The sequence below is a fragment of the Camelus bactrianus genome, chromosome 2 (genome assembly GCF_048773025.1).
Source record: "Camelus bactrianus isolate YW-2024 breed Bactrian camel chromosome 2, ASM4877302v1, whole genome shotgun sequence".
In the NCBI taxonomy this organism is placed as follows: Eukaryota; Metazoa; Chordata; class Mammalia; order Artiodactyla; family Camelidae; genus Camelus; species Camelus bactrianus.
Window position 1 is genome coordinate 64,262,535 of NC_133540.1, and position 25,703 is coordinate 64,288,237.

Consider the following 25,703-nt stretch of genomic DNA (forward strand, 5'->3'; position numbering starts at 1 on the left):
TCTGTCCTTGTGACTTTATGGTTTTTTTAGTCTTTTATTTTAGGAAGTTTCAGGAGGGACTAGAAAAAAATATGTTTGTCTAGCCTGCCATATTTCACCAAAGACCTATTTACTATTTTAAATCATATAGTTTTTGAACATCACAGGATTTAGAAACAGAAGTCAGTTACTCTCTTTTATGTGGTCATACTAACAATTAGTTGAAATTGAAAACTGTAATTGTGTAAGAAGTGGTTTTCATTGATCCTGACTGACAGGTGCTTACAAGAAAGCTGCAGGCGATGTCCCGCCCCTGGGGGAGGAGGAGCACTGGGTGCACCTTGGCTGCTGGGGGAGCTTGTTGTCTCACTGGATCCGTCTCAGTGCTTCCCTGCTCCCCACAGCCTAGTTTATCAGTCTCTAGTCTATGTGTTTTGAAAATTGTGAAAATTTGTACCTGAATCCACTAGGAATTTAGCCTACACTTCACTGATACTAATGATGCTTTTATTCATCTTTAACCAACACCTTTTCATACTGTCAAGAGTAATTGTTCCAAAAAGTTTTTCCTTACTCTACAAAATTCTTCCTGCGACCTTGTCTTCCTTTTATGAGGAAACTGCGAAGGTTATTTGGAATCTCTGAACTTTGCTGTCTCACCTCCTCGGTCACTTTCTGAAAGTGCTCTGTGTCCTCGCTTGTGTCCCCCTCATCTGTTCTCCAGCATCCCTTTTGTGTCAAAACTTGTATCCTTTTCCCTTTTTTAAGGCCAGTTCCTCCGAATGTGCTCATCTTTCCCATAACCTCTTCCTGTCTTCATCTGTCTCTCCTGAATCTTTCCTTCTCTCCATGTCTACACACATCACAAGAATTTTCTTCTTTAAAATACTCCTTTTTTCTTGACTTTGCTACTCCCCGAGATTTCTGAAGCCTCTCCTTCCCGACATGGCCCAACATCTTGAAACATCAGCTAATGCTGAAATGAGACTACACATCGGACATTGCCTTATGTGCTTTACGTATGTTAACTCATTTACTTCTCAGAGTCACAACTGTATAAGGTGAGTACAGTCACTATCTCCATCTTAAAGATGGAAAACGGATGTACAGAGAAGCCGAGGAACTTAGCCAAGGTCACATGTGTACCAAGTTAGGAAGCCCGGGCGTCCTGGTTCCCAGGATGGTAACCGCTACCCTGCACTGCGCTGCCTGTTCTTTCCGCTTGCTGACTGGTCACTACGTGCTCTCTCCTCTTATTCATCGGCTCCTCAAATATTTAATTGTCCATAATTTAAAAAATTCACTACCTATTCTCTGAAATTTCTTTTTGGAACAGTACAAGTGATTTTTCTAGGTAGCAGGCTATGTTCTTAACACTCATTCTCATTCTTTCTGAAGCAGTCCTGTAGTTTCTCACTCATTCTTGGCTAAATGCTAGGAATATAAAGGCAGATTTTTCACTGGAACTTATTTCTTCCCTCTTGGAATGACTCATTAGATGGTTTCTGTGATGTGAGACTATCCTTCTTCCCGTTTCCTTAGTTACTACTTTCCTGGAATCTCCTTTCCTTTGCAGGGCAACTGGGAGGAGGAAGCAAGGGCTTTGGAGTTACATGGGCCAGTGTTCATGTCTTAGCAATTAAATATATTAGCTGTGTGGTCTGGGGAAAGTTAATTGACATCTCTGAGTCTTTGTTTATTCACCTGTAAAATGAGGAGCCAAAAGCCTTAAATTAATATTTTTTTGTGAAAATATTTTCTTAGGGGCCAACTATATAACAATGTCTCTGACATTATATGGGTGTGATAAATATATATTTTCCTCCTCCTTTCAGTCACCAAATTTTTTTCTTCACTTTCCTTAGTTTTTCATCATACTGATCTCATCAACCCTATCACTTCAATTTTCATTTCTCTGGGATTAACTTTTAAATCTATATGCAAATCATTTACAGATCATCACTTAGAAGAGGTCTTCTTGTACGAAGCCATAAGGGCTTTTGAATCTATTTGTGTTTTTTTCACTAGGATAGAGTAACACAATGAGAGGATAAAAACATAGAATGTCATGCTTTCTCATCTTTATTATTTACCCTTTTTGAAATTTGAGTACCTTTCCTAGAAACTGAAGTTTGATTTTTAAAACTTGAAGGCTATTTGGTAATAAAGGCAACTTTCTGAGTGTAAATGCCTGCAAGCCAGCCATTGACCTCTGTCTGATAGACTAGGAGAACTTGATACATTTGCTCTCACTGAAATAAAACTTTGAAGTCCAACTTAAGTTGCCATTTGAATGGTATTATCAGTTTTTGCACCAGATTCTCTGTCAGAGTTGTTCAGCTACACACTCATCAGTCCAGTTGTATCTGTCACACTCGGACACATTCAGTTCATTTGAAAGGACATTAAAATAATGGTACCTTAATTATGTATGACAGGTATTTGATTGTCATATTATTGAAATAATTGGGGTGCATAAAATCTTTCAAAATTGAATTTAGGTCTGTAGTCAGTGCTGTTAACTTTTTGAGTCTGGATACAGACATTTTATACAGATAAATTATTAAGATGAGAAAGATTTAGTGATACGAAACGTAAAAATTATAATTTGAAAGGTGAGCTAGAGTCACACCACTGGGGATAGAGCATGCAACCTAAATTAAATCAGAACTGAAATGAAGAGGTTTGCAACATCAGCCAGAGCAACTTGCCAGAAAGGAAAACCATCCATTAGGAACAACTTTTGCTGTTCCAAATAAAACCATGTCCCAGATATGTAAATTTGGCAGAAGCATTTTAGTTGATACCCAGTGTGAGGACGATTTAGGGTTACTGTTGTTTCTTAAATTAGCCACTCATTTGTCCAGCTCGGACATCCCTGTTCTCACACAGGGAGGCTGGCAGTGTTGCCACTGACACAGAAAATTCATACAGAAAGAGTCAGTACTACCAACCCCTAGGCCAGATGGGAGAATCAAATAAGATAATGTATATGAAACTGCTTTGAAATGTACCCAAATCTGTACTAATAAATATATCTGAAGGATAGTTACTTACGGGTCTCAGGGACTGCTATGATATCCAGATGAAAAGGGAATATTTTATTTGCTCATCTGATAAATGTTTAAATGGTTAGTATTTTTATAAAGTTCATAATTTTAATCTATTAATGTGTGCTTTCAGGTCCATGTGAGCATAATTTAAATGTTATAAAAATTTGAGTTCTGGGTATAACTTGTAGACTTTCGGGTTTTCTTTTGCCTCTGTATGTAGACACACACACACACACACACACACAATTTAATTTCTGTTGAATAAAAATATTTTAAAGTAAAAAAAAGAAAAGAAGGAAAAGGCGTTAGAGGACAAGACATTCCCAGCGAAATGCTCTCTATCTCCCTAGAAATTAGCAGGAAAATCCTGACTGATTTCTATCCCATATGTTGTTTACCAAAGAATCTAAAAATTCAAAGAGACAGAAATCTTCTGTGAGTTATTAGGATAGGATGCCAAAAACATCTTGGTTTCTAACTTGATTAACAAAATGCAGAGCAAGAGAGAAAACAGAAGATCTGTTTGATGTTGGTGGGAAAGAAGGAAAGACACATCTGATAAAAGTTCCAGTTGGTATCAGTTGATCTTGGCAAGAGTTGGTCTGCTGGAGTTGAAAGACCAAAAATGATGGCGTGAGCCTATTTTTCAGAAAAAATTCTGGTATGATTAACAGATATGAATCAGTCAGAAAGAGAACTCAGGAAGAAGTGGGAAAGATGATTAAATTTTCTCTAAATAAACATTTTTATTGAGGCAGAACATACATACAGAATAGTGGACAGATCATCATTATATAGCTCTATGAATTCTTCCCAGTAAATCCATCCGTGGAACCACCACCTACACCATGAAACAGACTATATTCATCAGCAGTTCAGAAGCCTCCATTGCTCCCCACCCCTACCCACCCAGCGATTACACTGTTTCCTCCCAAAGGAAACTGCTACTATGAGTTCTAACATTGTACAATGCATAGGTTTTCATGGAGAATGTAATCTTTTTTATCTGCCTTCTTGTGTTCAAAATTACATTTGTGAAATTGATTCACACTGCTGCTTGTAATAGTAGTCCACTCATTTTCATTGCTTTATAGTATTCCATTGCATGTGTACATCTCATCAGTATCATTATCATGAACTTAATCTTACCATATATATTCATGTTTTTATATTTTTGCTATGTATCTGTATATCCATAAACAATACACTGGATTGTTTTCCATTTTTCAAGCTGAGTAAAGAAGATATATTGGACACTTCATTGGGCAATTTGCTTTTTGGGGGCCCATATTTTAGTCCTTGTAGTTTTAATTCATTCATTTTATCTGTGTGATCTTAGTTCATTTTCTTGACAATAATAATTTTTTTTTCTTCCCAGCTGTTTGCTCTAACAAACATCCCTGCACAGTACCTTCTTATACATGTCTCATCGTACCTGTGTGTGAGCTGGGTGCTAATGGCATTTCAGACAGAACAATTCTTTGTGCTAAAGTGTTCTGTGCATTGTAGGTTATTAATGACTTCTGGCTTCCAGGGTATTATTTATTAGTAGTAACACTCAGTCATTAATGACAACCAAAAAATAGCCCCATTACCCTCATATTTCTAAATGCCCTTGGGTGACACTTGGATGGTTGCAGATTTAGAATCATTGATCTAGAGCTTTTCTAAACTGAAGTCTTGTGAGACAAGTAAGTCCCATAGAAAATGATTTAAGTGAGTGTTTTCTCTCATCTCTTAAGGACGGTACATAGTACCATTACATATACATAGAACATCAAATAATTTATTATATGTATGGATGCCTTAAGGCATTAGGGCTAAACTGTCTCACAGAAACTCTGTGAGAAAGGTCAGGGTACATAGCTAGACTTGTAAGAAATGGGTCATAGGATATGCACATACGTAATTTTACTGAATAACAACAGCACATTGGTCTCCAAACTCTTATACTTATTTACACTCTCATCAGAAGCTGAAGAGAAGTCACATTTTCTCCACATCTTTGGCAAGTTTTGGAAATTTTAGACTTAAAAACAATCTATTGCTAATTTAATGAGTTTGAAATGGTCTCTTTCTGTGATTTGCCTCTGTATATTTCCGGTTACTAGTGAAGTTGAGCATCTCTTTATATGCTTATTGGCCATAAGTTTGCCTTTGTGTTTCCTGTTCATCTTTTTCACACATTTTTAGTTGAGTTGTTTGTCTTTTTTCCTGTTGATTTGTATTAAAGAAAAACTTATTCTGACACTTGTTGAAATGGCAAGGAAGACTTTATTCGAGACTATGGAAATATTTTTCTTTCTCTTTATCTTTCTGGCTTACTTCACTTAGAATGATGATTTCCAGGTCCATCCATGTTGCTGCAACTATATTCAATATCTTGTAGTAACCTATAATGAAAAAGAATATGAAAAGGAATATATGTATGTTTATGTATGACTGAAGCATTATGCTGTGCACCAGAAATTGCCACAACATTGTAAACTGACTATACTTCAAGCAATTTATAGCCAAGATTTATATTAATGAAGGTTTCCAGATTAACTGAGGAGAGCAGGGATTTCATGGAAGTTTGCAGAGAACAAAACCAAATGGCAAGTTTGAATAAAGGCTGTGAAGGCAGTTGAATCGAATTCTGGGGTTGATTTGCTTTCCCTGCGGATCAAATCTCTCAGTGTCAGGGGTGGTTAGAAGAGACGCTGGTGCACCAAGTCCTGTGCGACAGGCAGCTCTGTCCTCAGGGGCATCACAGAGGAACGCAGAAGAAAATGGCCGGGGACCGGGGTGGGGTGGAGGGGTGCTATGCTTCCAGCTGTAAATAGAGAAAACCTCGAGTCTTTATTTAGTGGACTCTTCTTGATAATATGTCTTTGTTCAAAAGCATTGCCCAGCATGGAGTAATGAATGAGAATGATCGGTCAGCTTCCAGAATAACAAGTTTATCTGAAGACAGAGAACTCATATATAGGGAGGGGGAAGAAAAATTTGAAAGAACTTTCAAGGAAGAGGAGATTGGAGGTTCTGCTCTGACAGCTGAAATAATGGCCAGGAAGAGAGGTCTGGAGGGCATTTGAAATGATGCTGTGTGTGTGCTGAATAACTCCTTCCTTGGTGTTTTCAAATAGGCTCGAGTAAAGAATATGTAAGTTTTCAATGCTCTGAAGTTAGATACAGCTACTTTTGGAGGGATTACTGTGCTGCAATGGGCTATAAGGAGAGGAAAGGCCAGATTTAATAAACAGATACAGAAGAAGACTAGAAAAGTGAGTTATTTCAAGGAGTTTGCCGTTGAAGGGGAAAAAATGAGGAAGAACAGCAGTTCAGTAGAGTATCAGGATTCAGGATTTTGTTAATCGAAGGGAGGTTTCGGACAGAGAGAAAGGCTGAGTGGACAGAGAGAGGCTGAGGATGCAGGAGAGAGTGGAAGTCAGGTCAGCAGTCGGATGGAGCAAATTCCCAGACAAGAAACTAAAAGGGAATTAGAACTCTGGTGGAGCCGCTGATCCCCAAAAGGAAGACAAGGTGGAGAAAGTGCTTGTGGGTGGAGGGGAGGGCGTGGGTGTCGGACAGCCTCCACCTCAGGCAGGAGGAGGCGGCAGTGAAGGAGTGTGGGGGAGGGGCCGGGAGATAAGGCCTGGAAGAGGTTCTCTTTCCTCTCCGTTCCTCTCACCTAAAAGGTGACGCAAGCTGATAGCAGATTGCTGGGCAGAAAGGCAGAGTTCTCAGCCCTGGGCCTATGTCCTCCCTTTCAGGGATGGAAGTGTTGACCTTTTCAACTCGGACTCACAAATTCAAGCCATACTCTGTATAGGTGGGCGGTGGAGACAGAATCCACTTGGGTAGAACCCCACTGCTGCAGACCTGGAGAATGGCATGCCTGCTACCTTTGGAGTGTTCTGGGGACCAGGCGGTCACATATGAAGGTAGTCTGCTCCTGTGTACAGGGTTCCAGAAATAGCACTTTGCACTCCACTTCCAGAAAGCTGTCCCTGCATAGGTTTTCTTTTCTCTGAGCCATGGTCAGTGTCAGGCAGAGCGTCCTGCGTCAGGCGGAGAGCAAGCATGTTAGATTTCCATTACCTGTCACTCCTGAGTAATGAGCAGCACTGGCAGCGATGGTGGTGGTTAGGGGTGTGCGGCTGGTGGTCTGGATCATGTGCAGGGGGTGCACTCGATGTCTGACAAATATTACTCAGGTGCAGCCTTGATCAGTAGGTGTGATTTTCTCCATTTCTGAGCTGAATTTCAGAGCATTTCGGATTTATTTGAACTTACATCTGTCAAATTCTAAGTTCTTTTAACAAAGCCCAGTTACTTCCTAATGTGCATGTTTCTCAACAATTAAAATGACTACTTTTAATGAAATCAAAATATAAATACACTTTTGTAAGAAAAAAGTCCTCCTCCTACCAAGCATCCATGTACTTGGAATTCCTTAAAGGCACGTACATCCATGTGAAAATAGTTATTGTGCTGTGTGGTGAGCACACAGGTTGCTGTGCTGAGACAGACGTGGCCCATGTTGGGGTGAGAGGTGATGCAGGTGAGGTGGTCACAGATGCTTTCTGAGCAGGTGCTGCTTGTACCTTCAATCTGAAGGATGGGTGGGAGGTTGCTAAGTAATAAGACTGGATGAAATGGTAACCTGGATGCAGAGACTACTTCAAATTATTATTTTTAAGCATTTGGCCATTTCTGATTCTTAAAAATTTAGGGAGTGCCCCTGTAGGACATTGTCACCTTGTAATCGTTCCCCTTAAGAAGCTGTTTGATGAAGCGTGTGAACTTTGGCAACAGAAGAGTATACAGACCCACCAATTCTTACATGCAATTTAAAGGGGTTCATGAAGCCACTGAAGTGCCTCTGCAGCCTCCCCGTTATCCCCTCTGATGTAGAAAGATGCTTGATAGAAGCAAATGAAGGCCCAGGGGTGAGAGTGGAGAGCACTGTGGTAGGTGCCTTACGGTTATGATGTTTAATTCCAACAACAGTCTTGTGACATAGGTAGTAAATCTATTTACAGATGTAATTAACTCAGTTAAGTTAAATAACTTACACAAGGTCACACAGATAATAAATGGCAGGGCTACCAATGAGATCCCCTCCAGGGTCTGGAGTCCCAACCCCATGTTCTGTCCATAGACATGATACTAATGAGAGCATGGCTCTAGTCAGTTCTGATTTCCAACAATGAACTTACAAAATGAACTTTTGGGGTGCAGCTCGTAGTGAATTGAGGATTACCTGCAGAGTGAAACATCATTAATTTTGACTCTAATCTGTCACCGCGGAGAGCCTGTGATTTGTTAGTATTTTACTCACAGGCTAGACTGTAGACTACTTTGGCATCATCTATGAAAATTACTTTTGAAATAATTTGTCAGCAAGATGCACCTAAAGATTTTAAGTTATCTGAAGAAACATCGGGTTGTTATTATGTAATTAAGATGCTACATAACTGTTACCATGCAGTGTGGCAGGTTTTCTGAAGGACCTCTATCATACCCTGTGCTTGCTGTAGGAGCTGTTTATTAGCATGAGTTCTGGAAAGCAATAAAGGCGTATTTATCAAAACATGTTCTATACTAAATTGCTTTCACTAATCAAGCAGGACTTGTCCCTATTTAGAAGAATTAGTGAGGTTTTACTCAATTAAGCTTGATGTTCAGTTAATTTTCCCCCCATTAGTATAATGAAGAATTGCTGGGTTGTTCTGTCATGCATGCTGATTGATAAAAAATTGAGAATGAATGCCAATATATTTTTCTTTTGAAAAATAAGGAAAAAATGAAGAGGTTCAAGTAAGTTAATTCTGGGCATCAGAAAGAGTTGCTGGATTCTATTGTGTAGAAAGCCCAGAAGCCAACCAGCATAAGCAATGGAAAAATGTAAATATATATTCTATCGCTGCTGTGTCTTTAACATCAGCCTTTTCAAGCTTTTTAAGGTTGAGTTGTAAAAGATGTCCATGTCATAGACACTGGACTTGCCAAGATAGGCCTCTTTCTTTTACTTTTACTTTTTAATCTCTGCTATTTTCTCATTTGAAAATGTTTACGTGGTGCTATGTTCTTTACATGCTCCGACTTGCGGTTTGGGAATACTGGATCAAGACCTGGTGAGTAATTTTTACCCAGTGGATCGCATGATGGAAACCTTGCCAAAGCATGAGGTGTTTGATTGTAATAAACAAAATTCATGTCCCAGGAAGAAGTACTTGGGGAGGTAAAGTTTATTCTGTATTCTATTTTCCATGTTATGTTTATTCTATGTATTTCAAAATAAGGATCCTAAATTAGAAAGAACACAAAGCTGAAGTATCATGCAGGTGAAGTGTGGTCTTGCCAAAATGTTTTTTGAATTTGATGCCACTACACTGTGTGGTAGAGCATTAGCAAATTGGTACACACACACACACACACACACACGCCCCTATAGGTATTTATCTGCCTACGTATTCCCTCTATTCAATTTTGTGACTGAGACAAATGTCTTGGTCACACATAACATTTTTATAACCGTCAATACTTCACTGATAATCTTAGTGCAGAAAAAATAATTGAAGGTGTTTAAAGACCAAATTAAGTGTTCACTCTTAATAAATGAACTCTCAGGTTCCAGTCAGATCATTGATTGGGTGGTGAAATACGATTTTACTGTATGCTTGCTTTCTAGATGGGGGATTTCAGTTCCTTTCTGAGGCTCTCAGTGCCATTAAGTTAATGACTCTTCATTTATGTTAATTAAGTGGTGACTGTCTCCTGTCTTTAACTTTGTTCACCGTGTTGATCAGCGGTCCAGTTTATTCAGATCTATTGTAAGTTTTGAGTTCTTAGCAGTCACAAGGAGAGAGCCCAATTTTTTAAAAGTGGTTTTCTGCTTTGCTTTTTATTTCTGTCATCAGGTATCAGAACATTAAAAGTGAAAAAAAAAAAAAAGAGCAAACTTGGTTGAATCTTCTACTTAGGAATACCAGATTGCTTAATGAGCATGGCTTTATTAAACCTTTATAGCAATCTAGTGAAGGCAGATTAAAGAAAAAAATTCAAAAGCTAAGAAAACACCATTAAAGATTACCTCTGAAAGTTCAGTAAACCTGAAGGTTGAGGTCTCTGGTCTGATGCTTTTTAGTTCATCTACTTTTATTACTATGTTATAAAATACATATCAGAAAAACTGAAGTGGGGGATCGTCAACAATTTTCTAGGCTGCAAAACAAATACTTAAATCTAGAGATTGTTTTACATTTGGAAAGTAAAATTGCAAAAACTCTTTACTGGGAAAGCATGACTTTTGCAGAAAATTTCTCTGGATTCTTGATGGTTTTCATGACTTTGATCAAAATTTCAGTCATGCAAGTTATATATTAAAGCAATAAAGGCAATCTTAAGTTGAGTCTTCTTTTGTGGTAAGAGTTCATGTTCTGAATGACATCTTGGTCTGTAGGTCAAATTAGTGAAGCCATATTAAAGGGTGGGAGGATGGTATTCAGTTTCTTGTTCTGTTGTTCATTCAATTGTCATGTATCCTGTGATCACCTGCTCAATCCTGTCTTTGTTCTACACATGGGAGATATTGTGGCAAATTAGAAAATGTTTCTGATCTTGGGCTCTCTTTGTCCCAGTGGACGTGTAGTGCAGCATTTTAGGGTTACAGATGCTGTGCAGGGAACTAGAAAGTAAGGATGTGAGCATGTCTGGGTAGTTACTTTAGTTTGAGTGATTGGGGTGTATTTAAGCTGCAATCTGAACTGTAGGAAGCTGCTATCTAAGCAGAGATCAAGGAGGAGAACGTCGTGGCCGTGGAAACAGCAGCACAAAGTCTTTAGGGTGGGAAAGAGTCTGGTAGGGTTTAGGGATTGAAAGAAGGTCGGAGTAGCTTGGGCATAGTGGATGCCTATATGAAATGACATTGCAGAAAATTCTTTCCTTAAAATAAGTGTTACTATGCTCTAACCTTTAAATAAGTATCAATAATCTCAAATAAGCCTCTCATTCTAAAATTAAATTTTACTAAATGTAACAAACTCAGGAAGGGACAGTCAAAAACAACTGTATCTTTTCTACCCATATTGTGGTCTGTAAACAACAGATTATATGGAGTAGATTTGAAAGCCTAGGATGGTGTTTTTTCCCCTCAAGGATTGGAGGTATTATTTTAAGTGTGTCTGAAGTGTTAGCAAACCCCAGAACATCAGCTTAGTGTTTGCTCCTCAAAACCACAGGAACTAGAATCAGTGGCACCTTCAAGGATGGAGACTGGAAACAGGAATGAAATAACCCAGTATTATAGCAATACACTGCTGAACTCTGAATTTCTTATCTGAAAAAACTCAAGTCTCTTAAGCAGCCTTCTCTGCCTTTCCTTGCTTGGGCTTAGGAGCCCAGCCATCTGGGGTCAGTGGCTTTTCCGTCTCTAGCTGTGTGGCTTCGGTCAAGCTCTTCCCTCTACTGCCCACATTGCTTCATCTGTGATTGGATGTTAGAGGCTTAGGAGAGTCCCTTGCAAGTGGGAAGCACTCAGCAGTGTTAGTTGCTACTATTCTTATTTTTATGGCCTCTTCCTCCAACAGTCTTCTGAAAAACGTGGAAGTCTCATCAGGTTAGATGCGAGATGTCTGCTGATAAAACTCTTCTGCCCCTTGGTGGTCACTGGGATGGAGGTGGAGGCACTGACAGCTGCTGACTAGAATGTGACCTTGGCATTCCACTCCTCCCTTCAGCTCAGCAAAACAAGTCCCCTCTCCGCGTGATTTATTTAAAAGAAGTGTTTACTGAACACCTACTAATTTTAAGCTCTGGGTTGAAATGAAAAACAAACAAACAAACAAAAAAAAAACCTGTCTTCCAGGAACTTTTGATCTGGCTCCATGACCTTAAAGAATTGGTGAGAAAACAAAGAAAGAACAACAAAAATGCTTCCGCACTTTCAGAGGGTTTTTTTTTTTTATGTAGATGATCCAACTTGGAATTGATTAATGACCATTTTTCTATGCACATACTTCCCACGTTGTGTAAATGCCCTTATGTTTGCTCTCTGGAAAGACTGAAATAGATGCTTCCTGTGACAATGATTTGTGAACCTGTCAGGAAAGAAAAAGTACTTTTACTATATCTGCACTTTCATTTATTCAGACAACGAATGTTCAGAGTCCCTGCAGTGCTAGATACTGGATGAACAGGAGTGAGTAAGAGAAAATAAAACCCCATGTTTCCCAGGGATCCCAGGTGTAGTTTGTTTAAATCCCGTCTCTGCTTCTTTCTACAGGAATGACTTTGGGCAAGTTACTTAATGCCTTTATACCTCAGTTTCCTCATCTGTTAAATGGGAGCTAATAGCCACATAGGATTGTTGTGAAGATGAAATGACTTGTCTTGTTTTTGTCTGGGCTCACTGAGTATATCCTGTGTCTGCCATGCTCAATTCGCCACAATCAAATTTCTTTTCTTAAACTGGTGAGCAGATCTTCACAGTGTCACAGTGACATTGTTAAGAGGGAGTGAAGTCCTGGAACCCTTACCCCTGTATGGTTCTCACCCCTCACTCTCCACATACAAAGCAGAGATGACCTCTGTTTTTCTGAACCACTGGAGTGTAGACCAGGGTTGGTTGCCTCTTCGGAGAACCCGCTTCGCTCTCTAACCCGCTGTCACTCACTTTCTTCTGTGCTGGGAGGTTGCTCATTTCTTCACATCCCCACAGTGGTCCTAACTGCCTCTTCTGTCACGGTGGCTGCAGTTGCTCCTGTCATCAGTCATCCCTTGCTTCTTAGCATTTTTCCCGAGTTTCTTGCCTTAAAGAGGGTTGCGTTCCTAGATCTCTGAGGATCAGAGAGCATACCCTCATCTTTTGCAGGGCCAGTCAGTCAGTCGCTTGTAATACCTTGGCTGGGCTCTTCTATATTTCAGTTCTTTCACGTAATTCATGTCAAATGGTAATTACCCCACAGGCAGCTGCTGCATGGGGTGGGTTCCTCTACTGCACCTCGTCCTACCCCTGTTTCCTCATCTGAATTATTCTGGAAGATGATGCTGAGCAGGGTAGATATTTCTGATTTTGGGGAACATGATATTGCAGAAGCCCGGCAACAAATTTCTCCAACTTACATTAAAACTTAACCAATTTCCTGGTGCCTTCTGACTCTCTTTGAGAGACTTCTCAGTAACAATGAGAGTTGCCTGGGCTGGGGAGTACATTATGCAAGCTTTTTATGAGAAATGATACCCTGCTTCCCGAATGTATCAGAGCATTAATGCCTTCCTCATCTGTAGTAACAGTAGGCATCCTTTCAGAGTGGCATAAGTAGTCCATTAGGATAACTGTAAATACTTAATTAGGATATACTTCAAATTCCATTGGCAAAATGGTCGCATACTTTCTTGAAAACCCCTCGGATTTCTCCTAAATTATTTTTTTAAGACAGTCAAATGATATGGTCCCAAACTAAAAATGCAAGACAGTTTCAACTCCTGAAGATTTAAACAACTTCACTCACATTTCACAGAAGAGACAGAAGGAAAGGAAAGAATTTTCAAGGTTTCTGGAAACTTATTTTCTTGCTAATGGTTCTTTTCATTGGCAAAGAGAGTTTTGAAAATAGTTACAAAGTTTTCCTGAAACCAAATGTCTAGAGACTAAATGCATTTGAATTATATTTGGTTATATCATTAAAAATAAGTTTAATTTCTCCTTTCTCCTATGAAGCTTGATTTTGGTTGTAGTTAGGTGAGACTGACTTTTCAGGGCTAGAGGAAGGACAAAGATACCGCCTTATGTTGGGAAGGATCCAGTGTAATCATCCTGCTGCCACATATGGCCAACTGGACCGTCTTGACCCTTTGGGCAATGATGTCTTTTGGGGGGCTCAGGATTGACCTTGGCTTTTGACAGGTTGGGGCTTCTTCAGTGTTGATAAGCCAGATCACCCTTGGTAGAAAAAGAGAATCCTGAATCCATGAATAGTCTCCATCCCCACTCCTCTGACCTCTTTGTATATGGGCCATTAAGCAAACATTGGGATGGCTAATGAAAGACACCAAGTGACATTTATAGTTGGGTCTTCTTGCTTCCTTTGTTATTGAGGTATCCTTGGTGATAGCTTCTTATGGAACTTAATGGAACAGAGTTATCTTCACACTCTGTGCCTTTTGACATGTGATCCATTTGTGTATTTTTTCCCAGATCTCTTTTCTACCGATTTCTAATTTTGTTTTTTGGAAGTCTCTGACCATCTGGCTGACTTTTTTAGCACCCATTCATGAGTTAGTGTAGATGTATATCTCAGGCCATCACTTCTACGTGAAGTTCAACACTACACTCAAACGTTCTGCCCACTTGGATGATTTATCTTTATCATTATGCTTTAAGTTCACTGTGAGTAGGATTGTATAGCGGGCTGGTGCTGTTCACAGCTGGCTGTGGGAAGCTCCCCATGAAGCCTTATTATTGTTGAGGGAAAAGAGATGAAGTATTAGGTTTAGATTATGGGAGTCTAAATCAACTACCATAGCAGTTTGTTTGTGTCTTTAAGACTGGTGCAGGCTTGTTCTTGTATGTACAACCTAATGATGGAATGATGTGAGCAGCTGGTTTTATAGCTTGCTGGATCAGATAACATCCAGTTCATGTTGGGCATGGTCTCACAGTCACTTATGTCCCAGAGGCACAAGGTAAGTCTCTACAAGGACCTAGAAACAAGCAAGAAACTGCTTTTGAGATAAAGAATAGTTAATGACTAAAGAAGGCATGGCTTTACTCTAACATCTTAGAGGTCTGCACTGTGATTCTCCGATCAGGGCTTGCCAGGGGAGCATCTCTGTCTGCCAAGCTCTCCCAGTTCCACTAGGACTGCTGGGTCACAAGGACCAAGTGGCAGGAAAGCTTGCAACACAGCCTAGATCTTGTAGAGCCCTTTCATGTTCTGCGCTTCACTGAAAAATGCAGCCCACCTGTGGGTAACCAATGTCCATTTCCCCATACTTTGAATACATGAAAAACCAATTAAATTCCATTTTTGGAGTCTGTTCTCTATGACCATTTCCAGCACAAATGACCCCTATCAGTTATGATCCCAATAGGAAACAGATAGATCACTCAGATTGGAATAATTTCAGGAAGATTTATTTATAAGGTGTGAGTAGGGTATAAAAGTAGTGCATGAACGAGGGAGCAGTAATGACAAAGTTGTTACCAACCCTGGACCAAAGATGGAGAGGAGGGAGCAGTTACTAGAACCTGGGAAGAGAGTTAGTTTCTTGGGAAGAGCTGTGTTCTCCGTTTGAAGGTCACTGACAGCTTAAGGTGATCACTCAGAGGGGTGTCAGAGGAATAAACACTCTGCCTTCTCCCTCCTTTCTCCCCTGAAATCCCCCTAGGGTCCATCTCAAGTGGAAACCAGAGGACAAGAAGCCTGTAGAGGTGGCCCATTCAGGACAGAGAGCAGGGCGAGAGGCTGGAGAGTCATTCTGAAAGGGCAGATGGGAGTCAGTTAGCATAGACTTGAAGTTTGAATCTTGGATGTTCTGTTTTGGACGAATGCCGACAACATGGAGATTCTTGTGTTTATATTTCTGTCCTTGATTCTGAGCACAGTCCCCACCTGCTGTAAAATAGGTGTTCAGTAAATTGTTAAGGAGCCTAATCCCAGCACCTCCTGTGTGATGACACTGAGCAAGTCATTTATATTCTTGGGTTGTCATTCTCCTCATCTCTAAAATTAGGGTGCCAATAATTGTTCTGTTTTACTCATGAGGATGTTACAAAGGTCAAGAGAAAATGAAGGCACCAACATATGGAAGTGCTTTGTAAACTGTGAAATGCTGTATATGCAAGATAATACTTTACATCTTAAAGATTCCCTTCTTCTTATACCCGGCCATTTACCAGATTCATATAAACTTATTATCTCAGATTGCATGCTTTTCACAGTGAATTTGACCTTCTGGATAATTAATCTCCTGACTCTTTAATATACCTTGAACTCCAGTAGTTGAATGTTCAATATCTTTCTTCAAGAGTCTGTTTATGGGGGGAGGGTATAGCTCAGTGGTAGAGTGTGTTCTTGGCATGCACAAGGTCCTGCGTTCAATCCCCAGTACCTCCATCAAATAAATAAATAAAATGAACTTAATGACCTCCATCCCTCCCCCAAAATATAAATAAATAAATAAATAAATAAAATAGTTGGACCAAAAAAAAAAAAATTAAAAAAAAAGAGTATATGCCCAAGCTCAAGCATCCTTGTTAAAAGTTTTTCTTTTTTCTCTGAACAAATCACTGTATCCTCTCGCTTTTCTAAAACTCTTTTCTGGTAAATTTATTTTTTTCCCCCTTTTCTCCAATAATCTTGATCAGTATGCTTTTGAATTTGTTTAAGGATCATATATGAGAAATCTTTATCTTGCCCATTTGTCTCTTAGGCAGTTTTTGTTTTTCTTCCTTATAACAATGCTGCGTTCATCTGCACTTCGTTAGATAAGATCATCCATGTGACACAATAATAAGCATTCATGGGGCACTCGGCAGTTTATAAACATCTCATTTTATCATCACAACAGTCCTTTGAAGTTGATAGTGTTACTTTCTCCATTCTACAGATAAAGGATCTGAAGTCAGATTCCAAGTAACTTTTTTTTAAAGGAACTTTTTTTTTTTTTTAAATTTTAAGAGCAGTTTTAGGTTCATAGCAAAACTGAGAGGAAAGTTTGGAGATTTTCCACGTACTCCGGCCCTCAACATGAGTAGCCATCCCCAGTATCAACATCCCCCACCATGCCAGCACACTTGTGGCAACTGATGAACCTACATTGACACATCATAATCAAAGTCCGTAATTTAGAGTTCACTCTTGGTGTTGTACATTCCGTGGGTCTGGACAAGTGTGTAATGACATGTTTCTATCACTGTAGTATCATATAGGCTAAGTTCACTGCCCTAAAAATTCTCTGTGCTCCACCTGCTCATCCCTCTCCATTCCTCCAACCCCTGGCAACCACTGATTTTTTTTATTGTCTCCGTAGTTTGGCCTTTTTCAGAATGTCATATAGTTGGAATCATAGAGTAGGTAGCCTTCTCAGATTGTCTTCTTTCAGTTAGTAACATGCATTTAAGATTCATCCATGTCTTTTCATGGCTTGACTGCTCTTTTTTTTTTTTTTTTTTGATGTGGGGACAATATTCCATTATCTGGATGTACCAGTTTATTTATCCACTCACCTAATGAAAGGTATCTTGGTTGCTTCCAGGTTTTGGCAGTTAGGAATAAAGGTGCTATAAACATCTGTGTACAGGTTTTGGTGTGGACACAGTCTTCAACTTCTTTGGATAAATACCAAGGAGCTCAGTTGGTGGTTCATATGGGAAGTGTATTTTCAGTTTTTTAGGAAACTGCCAAACTGTCTTCCAAAGTGGTTGTACCATTTTGTATTCCCACTAGCAATGAATGAGAGTTCTTTTTCTCCATATCCTTACCAATATTTGGTATTGTAGTATTCCTGGATTTGGCCATTGTAATAGATGTGTAGTGTTATCTTGTTTTAATTTGCATTTCTCTGATGACACATGACGTGGAGCACCTTTTCATATGCTTATTTGCCATGTGTATATCTTCTTTGGTGAAGTGTCTGTTCAGGTCTTTGGCCCATTTTTTATTCAGGTTGTTTGTTTTCTTATTGTTTAGTTTAAAAAGGTTTTTTAAATATTTTACTTAATAGTCCTTCATCAGATATGTGTTTTGTAAATATTTTCTCACAGTCTATGGCTTGTCTTCTTATTCTATTGATACTGCCTTTTGCAAAGCAGAAGTTTCTAATTTTAATAAAGTCTAGGCTCTCAATTATTTATTTCATGGATTGTGCTTTTGGTGTCATATTTAAAAGGTCATAGCCATACTCAGAGTTTTCTAGATTTTTTCCCTATGTTATCTTCTTGGGGTTTTAGAGTTTTGCATTTACATTTAGGTCTATGATCCATTTTGAGTTCATTTTTTTGTGAAGGATGTCAAATCTATATTGAGATTTCTGTCTTTCTTTCTTTACATATCCACTTCTTCCAGAACAATTTGTTGAAAAGACTGCCTTTTCTCCATTGTATTGCTTTTTGTTGTTTACAGTGTTGGGTCAATTTCTGGGGTACAGCATATAGTTCAGTCATACATATACATACATATATTCATTTTCATATTCTTTTTCATTATAGTTCACTACAAGATATTGACTATGGTTCCCTGTGCTAGACAGTATAAACTTGTTGTTTATCTATTTTATTCATAGTAGTTAATATCTAAAAATCTCAAACTCCCTTTATCCCTTTCCACCCCTTTCCCCCTTGGTAACCATGAGTTTGTTTTCTCTGTCTGTGAGTCTGTTTCTATTTTGTAAATAAGTTCATTTGCCTTTTTTTTTTAAGATTCCACATGTAAGTGATATCATATGGTATTTTTCTTCCTCTTTCTGGCTTACTTCACTTAGAATGACAATTTCTGGGTCCATCCATGTTGCTGCAAATGGCATTACTTTATTCTTTTTTATGATTGAGTAGTATTCCATTGTATAAATATACCACAACTTCTCTATCCAGTCATCTGTCGTTGGATATTTAGGTTGTTTCCATGTCTTGGCTATTGTAAATAGTGCTACTATGAACATTGGGCTGCACGTATCTTTTTAAATTAGAGTTCCCTCCTTATATATGCCCAAAAGTGTGATTTCTGGATCATATGTTAAGTCTACTTTTAGTTTTTAGAGGAATCTCCCATACTGTTTTCCATAATGGCTACACCAAACTACATTCCCACCAACAGTCTAGGAGAGTTCCCTTTTCTCCACATTTATCATTTGTGGATTTTTAATGATGGCCATTCTGACTGGTGTAGTATTTTGTTTTCTGAGTATTGAAATAATATATAGTAAGTGCAAACAAAATACAGAATACCCATAAAAGATAAAAGGAAAAAAAAATAAGGATTATTCACAGTACTGTCTTCCAGGGAGAACCACGATTAGCATTTTTGTATCTTTACAAAAACATTTGTGCTTAGACCATCATAGAATTATAATAATAAGTTTTACAAAATGGTGCCACAGACATGCTGTTTTATATAGATATATTTTACTTCAAGGCTGTGTTTTGGATATCCTTACATGTGGAAAGATATAGCTATTCATCATCTCTGCTCTGCACAGTATTTCACAGCAGGTGTAAGTCATATTTGTATGATCCATATCCTACTGCAGGATAGGCAAGTCTTTTCTTTTTCTTTCCTCATCTCCTCCTTTTCCTTGCCCTCCTTGTTTTTCTCCACCTCATTTCTAACCTTCTCCTCACCCTTCTTATCTTACTCTTGGTTTTTCGTCCTCCTCCTCCCACCTCATGTCACTCCTCCTCCTTATCTTCCTCTAGTCCCATCTCCTCCATTTGATCTTCCTCCTTCTTTGCTTAAACTGTTCTGCAATAAGTTCACTTGCTTTCTTCATTTGATTTCTTAGTACTTTTTTTTTCCTTTTCCTTCTTCCCCTCTGTATTTATGTTGGGATTCTACTTAGTCCCCCCCCCCAACTCTTATGACTTTGGTCCATGACATTCTTTCTCCCTCCATTCCGACTACTTTGCACTTTGCTTTCTTTGACTTTCATTTTCATTAATAAGGTGAGAAATGTTAAGAGCCTGGCTAATGATTGCATAGTAATTCCTGTCAGAGCCAACGTAGCACTCAGTTCTGGATTCCAGACTGATGGTCTTTTCACTCGATCGAGTTGCCTTATCATGTTGAGGTTGGAAACAGCCTCATATTTAGTGTACAAGTCAGACAAGGAAGCAAGCAAGCAAGCAACAACAGAGGAAAATAAAAAAGAAAGGGAAAGAGAATACTCCCTAATTTGGCTAGAGGGACTTCATTGTTCTTTCTGCTCGGTGACTTTGTTCCAGGTGAATTAAAAAAGGACTGTTTGTGAATGGTTGCCGACATTGATTTTTTCCAAGACTATTAAAATTGTGTTAACTCTTAACCTACCCAACAGTGTCATTTGAGACCTAAGCTTACAGAGCTAAAAGAAAGCATAATAAACAGAGTGAATAATATCTGTACTCAGAGGTAAGAGAACCATGCCTGATATATTAATTTAATTTCTTTTTCAGAATTAGAAGAGTTTGTATACAGACTCTGTATAAAATGCCATGCAGTCAAGACTTGGGCTTGTAATCTTTCCCCCAAATCATCACAAGTAAATAAGGAAATTATTAGCTATGTGGTTAGGTAAACCGAGTTAGAAGAGAACACCTGGTCTTACCGGGGTGTCTTGGCAGTAAGTTTTTACAACGCCAAGGTCACTTCATTTATGGCTTTTCTCATGACCACCTTTGTTTTTCCTTTAGCAGTCACTGCTTCCTCATCCGGGGCATTTCTTAGTCAAGCCACCCATTTGACATTTACCAAATCACGGCTGTTCATTATGCTGTGCATTTAAAATCTACCAATTATTAAATTAATTAAACAAGGAGGAAATTAGACTGAAGTGTCTTTAATGCCGTATATAAACAAACCAAAATTTAAGCTGGTAGATGCCTCAAGGTTTTGAAATCGAAACCTAAGGGCAATCCATTGCGAGCAGCCACGTAAGCTGTAACTGTAGCCAGTCAATAGTCTGCTTGCTCTGCTCTGCCTTTTCTCTGGGAAAGTCTCTCCCTGAGCTACCTGTCTGTGGAGTGCTCCTCACCACTTCCGAGTTGATGCTGCCAGATGGGAACTGATTCTTGTTCAAATAAAACTCTTAAACTTTTAAAAAAATTGCCTCAGTTTATGTTTTAACACTTTATAGCAAGACCACTTTTTAAGATTAGATGGAATTCTTTTTATGCTAATGAGAATTGCCTTTAAAAAAAAAAAAAGGAGATTAAACACTTATTCCAATGTTGCTTCAAGTTTTTATAAGAGTTTTGAGAGGAGGGAGTGTTCTGCTTGGGAACTGCCTTCAGATCTTATCACAAACACAAACAGGAAGTGTTCCCCTCCCCCTACCATAAATTTGAAGTAAGAGGACGCTTACTAGAAAAAGCCCACTTCTCTCTTTTGCATCCCTGGTAAGTTCACTGGCCTTTCTGTGCTTTAGTGTCTTCAACCATAAAATGATGGTTATAGTACTACTTTGCTCCTAGAATTGTTCTCGAGGAATTAGATAGCTAGAGTGCTTAGAACAGTGCCTGGCACATAATAAATACCACGCTTTGCTATTACTATTTCTACCATTACTACGGCAAATACTAACAATGCTCCCTCCTTGCATAGTCATGTAAGAATTTCTTGGCTCCAGATGACTTCTGGCTGTGTCTACAAACAAAAAACATCCCTCAAAAATAAAGATTTGCCACTAATGAAACAGTGAAAAGATGTATGGCAAGATCTAAATCAGTTCTGAAAAAACAGTCCCCAGAGTGTTTTGAGCAATGAGTTGGCAACCGAATAAATGTACAACCTCTCAGACAATTGTTTTGAAGGAACCCTTCTCAGCCGATGTATATTGCACATTTTTTAAAGTTAGTCATATACTCTGCATCTTGTTTCTCCGAGGTAAAAACACTTCTTGAAGAGAGAGGCAGTATTTTCCACTTCCGTGAACTTTTCATAGCATACAGCACACTACTGTACAAACTGCAGATATTCAATAAATATGTTGATTAGCTGCCGAGGTAGAGTTGAGAGGAAGAGAATTAAGAATAAAATGTTCTCCAGTTAATTGCAAATTGCTTCCCTACTTAAAAATGGATTTGCACTTTATTATATTTTTCTACAGTTCCTGGAAAATGCTTCCATCGGCATTTGTCATTATACAATCTTGTAAATTTTATGGAAAGTTAAATTCTTACAAAAGGTCCATTGTAGGATTTTCCCCTTTTGTTACAGTTTCAAAATAGAAGGAAGTGTTGGTGTAAAAGGCAAGCCTATTCTGATCACACTTCGTCGAATTTGTTAAGGGAATCGTTGAAATTTAGAGCTCATAGGGACCACGTGGTTGTAGCCTAAACACCCCACACACTACCTGGAACACAGTGAAAAATTAATCAGTCACTGGAAAAATGAATCATTAAAAAAAAGAAGAACAAATGACTCATCTAGTACATTCTCTTCACTTTGCAATTGAAACTGAAGCCCAATCACTTGCTCATAGTCACACAGCGGCATAGGGTGGATTGGAATGAATGTTCCTTGATGCCATCAGGCTTTAAGTGTAGACTTCACATGTATGTTGTCAACATAGAAAAGACTCTAAATTTCGTCTTTGAAAAACTTTTATTTTAAAGTATGTGAATAAATCACACTCTTAGGTTAATCTCTCTTACATTTTAGGAAGGTAGTAAGAATTTTTTCTTAAAAGTCAAGAGGATTGTTTGAAGGAGAAATCAAAAATGTGGTTTGTTCAAGGCCTCTCAATCTGTTGATTTCCTTCCTTCTTACCGTAAGTCTTTTCTGTGTTATAGACGATTTAGGGGTTCCTATCCACCATAAAGGACTTTGTTGGAAAAATGTCTCTCTCAATGCATAATACATCTCCTACTTCTCTGTATCTCTTAGACTTTCAAGAAATGTTGAGACTATATTCAATACCTTGTAATAGCCTATAATGAAAAAGAATATGAAAGGGAATATATATATATAGACACATGTCTATAACTGAATCACAGTGTTGTGTACCAGCAACTAACACAACGTTGTAAGTTGACTATACCTCAATTAAAAAAAAATGTTGGTTATCCTGGTTATCCTGTTGACTGATTTTCTGTTCTTTTACAGGATGGAAAAAAGGAGTTATGTTCATGGACCTGCTTGAAGGGGCCCAAACTCTCAGAAATAGGGACGATTGCCTGGATGATTACACTCAGCGATGCCCTCCACAACTTCATCGATGGCCTGGCCATTGGGGCCTCCTGTACTTTGTCTCTCCTGCAGGGACTCAGCACCTCTATAGCCATCCTGTGTGAGGAGTTCCCTCACGAGTTAGGTGAGGGGCTCTGTGCACACCGTCCAAGGCCCTCACTTCTTGACTTCAGGGGAGGGAGACATTTCATATGATACACTCTTAGAAGTCCTGCTGGTGCCTCAGAAGGAAGGAACCCTTTTCAGACATTGGTGATTATCGTTTATCATGTCCAAAAATAGAAAAAAAAAAACCCTATTCACTTGATATATTCTTCTTCTTCTAGGGGACTTTGTGATCCTGCTCAATGCAGGAATGAGCACCCGACAGGCCTTGTTATTCAACTTCCTTTCTGCGTGTTCCTGCTACGTGGGGCTAGCTTTTGGCATCTTGGTGGGCAATAATTTTGCTCCAAATATTATATTTGCCCTTGCTGGAGGCATGTTCCTCTATATTTCTCTAGCGGATATGGTAAGAAATTTTAAAATTTTATCTTGTTTTAATATAAATTTAGAAATAAGCATCTGGGCTATGAATTGACTAAGGGCAACTTTCTGCTTTCCGCACTGTGGAGGGCTTTTCTATTATAATTTAAAGTATTCTTGGTCCAACAGTTAACTCTTTTTGAGTAGTTTGTACTAATAGTGATTGCCTTTATTTATTTATTTCTTTTTTTTAATTGAAGCATAGTCAGTTTACAGTATTGTGAAACTTACATAACTGTGCCTTTATTTTTGGGGGGGGGGAAGTAATTAAGTTTATTTATTTTTTTAATGGAGGTACTGGGGATTGAACCCAGGACCTCGTACATGGTAAGCACGCACTCTACCACTGAGCTCTACCCTCCCCCTTGTACTAATAGTGGTTGGAAGGTGAGTCTCATTGACTCTTTGATCTATGATCTCATTAGTAGAGGGTGAAATGACCTATTTTTTTTTATACTTAAATCTTTTTTTTTAATTTTAATTTTTTGTTGAAGTATAGGTGATTTACAATATTTCAGATGTACAGCAAAATGATTCAGTTATACATATATATACAAATACATATTTTTTCAAGTTCTTTTCCATTATGGGTTATTACAAGATATTGAATATAGTTCCCTGTGCTACACAGTAGGTCCTTGTTATTTATCTATACTTAAATCTTGAAATCTTCCTTTATGACTTTTGGGTTTCCCATATTAAGGCTTCCTATACTTGAAGGTTACTCATATATTTTCCTAAACTACGTTTCTAATATTAATATCAATATAATTCATTGCATCAGTAAAGAAAAGATATCCTAGGATTAGATTAATCAATGCCCAAAAATGCTGACAAAATTCAGTAGCCATCCCTAATATAAATTCTAAGTAAATAGTAACAGAATGAAATGACAAAATCTATTTATATACACACACTCACATATAAACAAATCCATACACCAGGTAAACATCATATTGAATGGTAAAATACTGAAGCCTTGACATTTAAATCAGGAACGCTATTATTCAACACTACTTTTGGTTTTCCAGATAGTACAATAAGATAAGAAAATAAGTGGAGGAAGAGAAGGTGTTTTAATAGACATAATAGCTAATAATCCATTCAAATTCATGAAAAATTTAATAGGGAGACTGGATATAAGAAATATACCTAAAATAGCTTTTATTTATAATATAATAGAAATGACCTATTTTTGCTGAAGTGGAGGTACTTCCCCAGGTATTTTGCCTTGTGGGTGAAGCTTGTGTTCTACAATCGTATGTCCCTCTAGGACTTTTCAGCCCTCTTCTGTGAGGATATCACATTTGGAAGGGAATAGCCTGTTGAAGGAAATAGCATTTTGTTAATTTCAAAGTCCTAAACAGTGAGATCCTTTTGGGCTAAACTAAAACTAGTAAATTGAAATTGGAGGCTATTTACTTGGATCAGTATATGTTTGTATGTATGTTTGTGTCTATGCTGTGTCTTTATTTCTGTGTGTGGTGTGTGTGTGTGTGTGTAAGAGAGAGAATGTCCTGTGCATTTTCAAGTAAATCATGGACAGCTTTCAAAAAAATGAAAAATGTGCTAAGTTTATGCAAATCAAAGAATGTTTCCTTTGCATTTGGAACTGAATATGTATTACAGACATAATTCAATAATTTAATTTTCTTCATCTGCATTCAGAGCTCCAAGTGATAACTGTCCATCTCTGTTCATTGTTCTGTGCAAACACTTACAAGGGCAGAAATTTCATCTCTAAGAACCATTACTGCATTTATGCTTTTCTTCACAGAATTAATGCCTCATAGTTCATTTATGCTAGGTCATCACTTCTCCATTCTCTGGTTTTAAGAACAGAGTCTATCTAGTTTAAAGAAATCGTGCTAATATATGATACTGCATGTACTTACAGCGGTTTTACTTTTTTCAGAATGGTTTGACAACTTTCACCCATTTTATCATAGCAACAATTTTCTTAAATCAGGCACATGGATTGACTGAACTCTGGAGATCTCTCAGATGCTCTGGCACAGTGCACCACTGTTTACATATAAGTAAATCATTTTGAAATATGTCTTGAAAAGATGGCATTCACAGATCTCACGGAGCCTTTTCAGTAGAAGTTATATGCTGAGAAAGGGTCAGTTTTTAAAACTTGGGGGTTTTAATTGCTTTCGCTGCAATGAGATTGTTATAGTCTAAATCCTAGAACAGTGCACAATTTATTTAAAACCTCATGATTTTGTGAGAGGTAGAGAAAGCAAAAGAAAACACATTGAAGAGGACGGGA

The 25,703-nt window shown here is 38.3% G+C and overlaps 1 protein-coding gene and 1 non-coding gene across 3 annotated transcripts in view; one reads left to right on the forward strand and one right to left on the reverse strand.

Moving 5' to 3' along the window:
- The window catches only part of SLC39A8 (solute carrier family 39 member 8), a 66,238-nt gene that overhangs the window by 38,201 nt on the left and 2,334 nt on the right, over positions 1 to 25,703 (forward strand). For both annotated transcript variants that reach the window (XM_010953587.3, XM_074343212.1), the window contains exons 7-8: positions 22,820 to 23,027; positions 23,230 to 23,414. In XM_010953587.3, the coding sequence (XP_010951889.2) occupies positions 22,820 to 23,027; positions 23,230 to 23,414 (393 nt within the window). The remainder of the gene's footprint in view (positions 1 to 22,819; positions 23,028 to 23,229; positions 23,415 to 25,703) is intronic.
- TRNAG-ACC (transfer RNA glycine (anticodon ACC)) lies at positions 23,718 to 23,790 on the reverse strand. Its single transcript has one exon. It is a non-coding gene; the product is annotated as a tRNA-Gly (tRNA).